At 40.5% G+C, this 6000-nt stretch overlaps 1 protein-coding gene across 1 annotated transcript in view; it reads right to left on the reverse strand.

Annotated features, from left to right (window-relative positions):
* Positions 1-5563, reverse strand: part of NAF1 (nuclear assembly factor 1 ribonucleoprotein) — a 52030-nt gene extending 46467 nt beyond the window's left edge. The window contains exons 1-2 of the mRNA XM_053583870.1: positions 5045-5563; positions 2098-2278 (exon numbers count right to left, since the gene is read on the reverse strand). Coding sequence (XP_053439845.1) covers positions 2098-2278; positions 5045-5406 — 543 coding nt within the window. The 5' untranslated portion in view covers positions 5407-5563. The remainder of the gene's footprint in view (positions 1-2097; positions 2279-5044) is intronic.
* Positions 5564-6000: the final 437 nt, after the last annotated feature.

A 6000-nucleotide genomic window follows, 5' to 3' on the forward strand; every position in this document is an offset into this window, starting at 1 on the left:
CTCAAAAAAGAAATAATAATAATAAGCACTTTTAGCAATTAAATGTATTTGTGTTATTTACTGTCCATCTCCCTTCATTGGAAACTATGAGAAGAGAAACTTGATTAGTTTTCTTTATAGCACCCTGGTATATGGCAGGTGTGCTATAATAATTTTCTTACAAGAATTAAATCTCAGCTACCTATTCACACATTCATTTTATAATCATGTAACTTCTGACCAAGAACCCATTATCTGTGAAGCACTGTGAGAGCTAAAAGAACACATATGAACTTAGTCCTCAAACAACATGAATCATGGCCTCTTAGTAGCACGGATCCTTTTGATCTATGAAAATAGGGGGACAAATATGCTAAGATTTTGAATTAAATTTTAAGTGTTCTCAAAGTAAGAATTCCAGATTCAGTAAAATAAATACAACACCATGTATGTATTTTAAAAAGTACAGTGGTCTTTTCATCATTGGTTTGTATACTCTAAAAGGCAACTTACATAGGAAATGATCAAGACAGGCAAACAGGGGCAAATGAGTTTACTAATGCTTTCAGAACGTTATAATTTGGAAGCCTTTATATAAAAAGACCATTAAAAGAAATTGACTTATCTAGAGCATGAAAACACTGATGAAGTTGCAAACAAATCCAAAGGTTTTCAACACATAAAGTCTGAGACAAGAAACTTATCATAAGTATTACAGAGAAAAACAGAAATAATTAAAATTGGTAGAATCCAAACAGTAATGGAAAAAGCTCCTGATGGCCTGTAAGCTTTTAAATTTTTTTTCAAATTTTGCATTCAACTATCTCATCATTTTAAGTGTTATACAATAATTATGATTAGTGACCACTAAATTTTAAAATGCATTAATAATAATTAAACATACATGAAGGCGGGGAAGGAAAAGCATGTGGCAATCTATCTTCTATTCTGAAATTGAGATTTTTCTCTTGGGTCATAGTGTTTCAGCAGACTAGCATCATCCTCCCAGGGACAGCTTACAGTTTAAGAAGAAACATTAGTAACACCATAGGTCAATTACAAATCAGACCTACGAAGTGCCAGTAAATACCGTTCCACAATAAAGTTCTGTCCAGGTACAATAAAGACACTCCTCTCACATCTGTAATCCTACCACTCTTAGGAGGCCAAGGCGGGTAGACTGACTGAGCTCACAGGTTTGAGACCAGCCTGAGCCAAAGCGAGACCTCATCTCTAAAACTAGGTGGGCGTTGTGGTGGGCACCTGTAGCCCCAGCTACTTGGGAGGCAGAGGCAAGAGAATTGCTTAAGCCCAAGAGTTTGAGGTTGCTGTGAGCTGGGAAACCATAGCACTCCACCAAGAGCAACAAAGTAAGACTATGTCTCAAAAAATAAAGACACTCCCTCAAAACTTCAAGTAAATAGGAATCCTAAAAAACTCAACTCTTTGAATTTCACTTTCTACTTCTTTAAATGCAATCAATTAAAAAAAAACTTAAATTGCAATTGAGTAAAATTTTCTGATTCTCTGACAAAAAAGTAAAAACACTGTTAAAACTTACATAAGAAATACCTTCTAGGGAAGACAAAAAATGGAAATTTCCAAACTAAAGTTGAAACCCCCGCAAGAACAATTATCAAATGTCAGAGACAGAAGCAACCTTACAAATTATCCATGGGGCCAGGCGTGGTGGCTCATTCCTGTAATCCCAGCACTCTGGGAGGCCCAGGTGGTGGATGGCCTGAGCTAGAGCAAGACCTCGCCTCTTAAATAAAAACAGCCAGGTATTGCGGCAAGTTCCTAAAGTCCCAGCTACTTGGAAGGCTAAAGCAAGAGAATTGCTTGAGCCTGAAAGTTTGTGAACTATGATGGCACAGCCCTCTACCAAGGGTGACAAAGTGAGACTCAAAAAGAAAAAAAAAAGAAATTATCCATATCACACCTCTCTTTTACATAGTAATGCCAGAGCAGACAAAAGTATGCCCAGTAGGTTAAGAAAAGACTTCAAATTCAAGTTTACCAAGCAGATACAAGCCAGATGAGATGACTATCAATATGACAGATTTTAAAGCATGTTAAAAAAACCCAAATTAAATTTAGCAAATCAAAGTTACTTACATTAAGAAGTAATTCATCTTTTGTTTTAAGTGGAAAATTTTTATTTTCCTTCTCAAATTGCAAATCATCTTCTCCATCTGACAACGCCGGAGGAAGTGAAGTACAAGAGGAAGAAGAGGAAGATGAGGATGAGGAAGAGGATGAGGAAGAGGATGAGCTTGAGCTATCTGAATCTGTTTCACTGTAGAGAAGAAAAAATTAAAAACTTAGCCTAGTATTATTATAATGACATTAAGATTATTCCACTAGGAAATATCAACTTACTACATGTTCGCTATTGTTCAAAATCAAAAGATAGTATTTTGAAGTTATCTGTGGTATTGGAAAAGTAATCTTTAATTCACTGAGAACATTTTCATAATTCCTGCTACCACCCAGGAATGTATATGTATAATAGTCTCATACATCGTACATCTGACTATAATTAAGCATGTGACAAATCACTGACAAAAAAGAGCTCTTGGGCATGGCACCACTCTTAGTCACCAACGATCACTTAATTGCCAAAAATGAGTTTTTTCTGTCTTCAGACAACTTGGGAGCTCCTCCAAGTTACTAAGCATGTCTACTTTCTGAAACCTCTGTTGATGTTTGACTTCCACAGAAATTCCTGGTACCAGTAACCCTGGTCTCAGTTTAAATTTTGTTTGCTGGTTCACCCTTTCAAACCTTAAAAATGTGCTATTTTTAAGGGCTCTATCTTAAGTTACTTTCTCTCCTCTGTACTTTTTTCATAGACGACTTCATCCACGCCAATGATTTCAATCATCACCCATGTCCAGATAATCTAAATCTTCGGTCTTGACACCTCTGTAGTTCACCCCAATACCTGACTGCATATTGACCACTTTTGTATAAATGATCTAACTATATTCATCACACTCGAAACAAGTTAAAAAACAACAAGAAAAAAGTGCATTCTCCTGACTCTGCTTCTCAAGGATCCTTGAGTTTCTATTTTATTTCACTGCTTTGTTTGCAATCTAGTCACTACAGGTTGAAATCCTAGAATCATTCTGAACTATTGCATTTTCACAAGGATATAGTTCTACTTTCAGACTGGTAAACATCAGTCCTATCCCACATCTTCATCTCATTTTCACTGTTATTATTACCTTATTTCAGTCACTCATCCGTGACCTGCTTTTCCCTACTAGTTCAGTAACTCTGATGCCAATACTAGCCTCTCCTCACAATCACACCTTTATCCTAGTATTATTACCTTCAGCTTCTCATAATCTTCCATCCTAAATTAGTTCATACTTTTGTTTTAAAGAAAATATGACTAGACATTAAATATAAGGGAATTATTTTGTTATGTGTAGTAACTGTATTGTTTATGTAAGAAAAGATCCTTATTGAGAATGCATACTGAAATATTTTAAGTATGATGTCCGTAACTTTAAAATGATTCAATTACACACAGTATATGAAATAGTTGGAAAAGTTAATAAGGTGGTAGCTGTCTGTATGTGTATGTACAGCTACTACTGTACTACTTTTTATATACTACTCCTCTGAAGCCACATCCTAACCACCAAAAGTTTCCCCAAACTGCCTACTTAAAAGAGTCTGGCTGGTACTAGTCTTCTTGAAAAACCACATCTTCCCAACTGCATTGACAACAGCTTGAAATCAAAGACCATGAATACGAATCAAAACACTGCCTAGCTAATACAGGCAAAAAGTTGTATCTCTTTCCACTTTTTCCAATACAGTAGAACCTACATAGTTGACCACCTCCCTAAGTTCACCTAAATTTCAGAGACTGGACATGCACCACACACAGGAATCAGTGCAGTAGGCCTAGTTCCTTATGTTAACCACCTCTGCATGTTCACCTGTTATGGTGCCTGGGGTGGTCAACTTACAGAGGTTCTACTGTATTTGGTACTTTCTGCCATCACCCACAAAGGTTCAGAAGTAGTATCCGGACACTAATAAGTTGTCCATACTATTCTGATGCCATACCCTGTCTACCTTCAAAATCTGCCCCAAATCATCCACCACTTACTTCACTATCATAGTGAAATGAACTCTGAAATCCCACAAGATGATTATACTGTAATCTTAGTACTGCAAAGAAATCCAACCTTGTTTATAGTTGGCTTACTTCTCCCTCTTAGCCTATTTCATAACTTCTACCTCTACTCAAGTCCTTCAGCCTTCTCTACTGTCGCTCTCACCTTATGACTTCCCTGAAAAGAGAAATCTCTCCTCTCTGCACAGCTATCTTCTTCACCTATTTAGTACTACTACTCATAACATTCAAATATTTGTAGACAAAGTTCAGCATGACTTAGTAACATCCCACATGCTGGAGTCCTCTCCTGCCACAGAGGTTTCCAATTTAAAAAGACACAAGGAAGGAAAGAGCTCTCAAAAAAGCTATGTGGAGTATAAATAATACTAAACAAACCTCTTAAATTTCGTGAGCACGCGTTTCCCCACAAAAGATTTTACAAATTAACAAGGTTGTCAAGAACCAACTTTGAAACACAGAAAATAATTCTTTTTCTGATTCTCAATTCAACTGGTTCAAAAAACAAGACCACACGCTAAACTTGGTGGATAAAAAAGAAAGTTCAGCCCCGGACACAAAACTCAAGTTGTCACTACAAAGTACATATACAAAAGTAATTACGGAAATAATCTAAGATCTTTAGGTTTTCTATAGTCTAACTAAAAACAATAATGATGCATACATAGAAAGTTTCAGAATACCAAATTTAGGTTAGCGATAACTGATAAATAAGCTCCTATTCAAAAAGTGATCTGCCGTGATTGGCTACAAGTAATGAGCTGTCCGAACTAGACACCAATAGTGCGCCCGGGCCACCAACCTCCAGGACCCACGCGAGCGACCCTCTGGGCTCCCACACCCTGGCTCCCCCCGCCCATCCTACAAGCCCTCTTCCCGCTGCTCCGGGGTCTGCAGACACCCGACCTGTCTGAGTCGGAATCCGAGTCTAATGTATCCACGGGGCCCGGGATAAGCGCCGGCTCTGCGGCGCTCGGCCCGGTGACGCAGTCCCCGCAGGGCGGCGGTTCTGTCTGGGGCTGCCGCGGCGCGGGGGTGCCGCCGGCGGTGGCGCTCAGGGCAGGCTGCGGCGGCGGCTCCGCGGCAGGGTGGGCCTCCGCCGCCTGCCCAGGGTCGGGGGACGCCTCACTCAATTGCAGCGGCGGCAACGGCCCTGGCTCAGGAGCAGAGTCCGGAAATGGCCCCGCTGGATCTTCGCCACCCTCAAAACCCGTGCCATTGAATTTCAGAGTTTCCAGTTGAACGGCGGCGGCCTCCACGACCTCCATGGCGCCGCGCCAGACCGCGTTGGCCTTAGCGTCTAGGTCCGCTGGTGGGCTCGGCTTTCCGAAGAAAAATAAAACCACCTCCGCAGCAGTAGCCACAGCACCGGGAACCAATTTCCCGCGTTTCTCTGGTAACTACACGCGGAGCCTGAAGACACGCCCTCACCGCATACGCAGCGGCGCTTCCGGGAGAACGTGTGACGTAATGGCGCGACGGCGCGACAGCGCTCACTGGGGGATTGGACGGTCTCGTAGGACCTTTGAAAATCAGACCTGCGGAGGTCCCAAATCCGCGGTTTTGTCTGTGTGGTCTCCCCGCGCAAGGCCAGACTTTCCTATCTCTGCGTCTAGGCCAGTTCCGCTCAAAACTGGGAGAGACTGGGGAGATGCTTAAAGATTTAGAAGTTCTATAGGTGGAAACTTGAGCCAGGAAGTCTTGAAAAAGAGACTTCTAGTAACTTCGTTGAAGTTAAATGTAAATATGTAAATAAAGTTAGATTGCTCTATAAATAGCATATTGACCATTCATTTCAAAAAATACGACGATTTCATTTCTTTCTTCAGAGTACTCCCAAAATAGAGTAGTAATGGTGGACG

This window comes from Nycticebus coucang, chromosome 1, assembly GCF_027406575.1.
Source record: "Nycticebus coucang isolate mNycCou1 chromosome 1, mNycCou1.pri, whole genome shotgun sequence".
Classification (NCBI taxonomy): domain Eukaryota; kingdom Metazoa; phylum Chordata; class Mammalia; order Primates; family Lorisidae; genus Nycticebus; species Nycticebus coucang.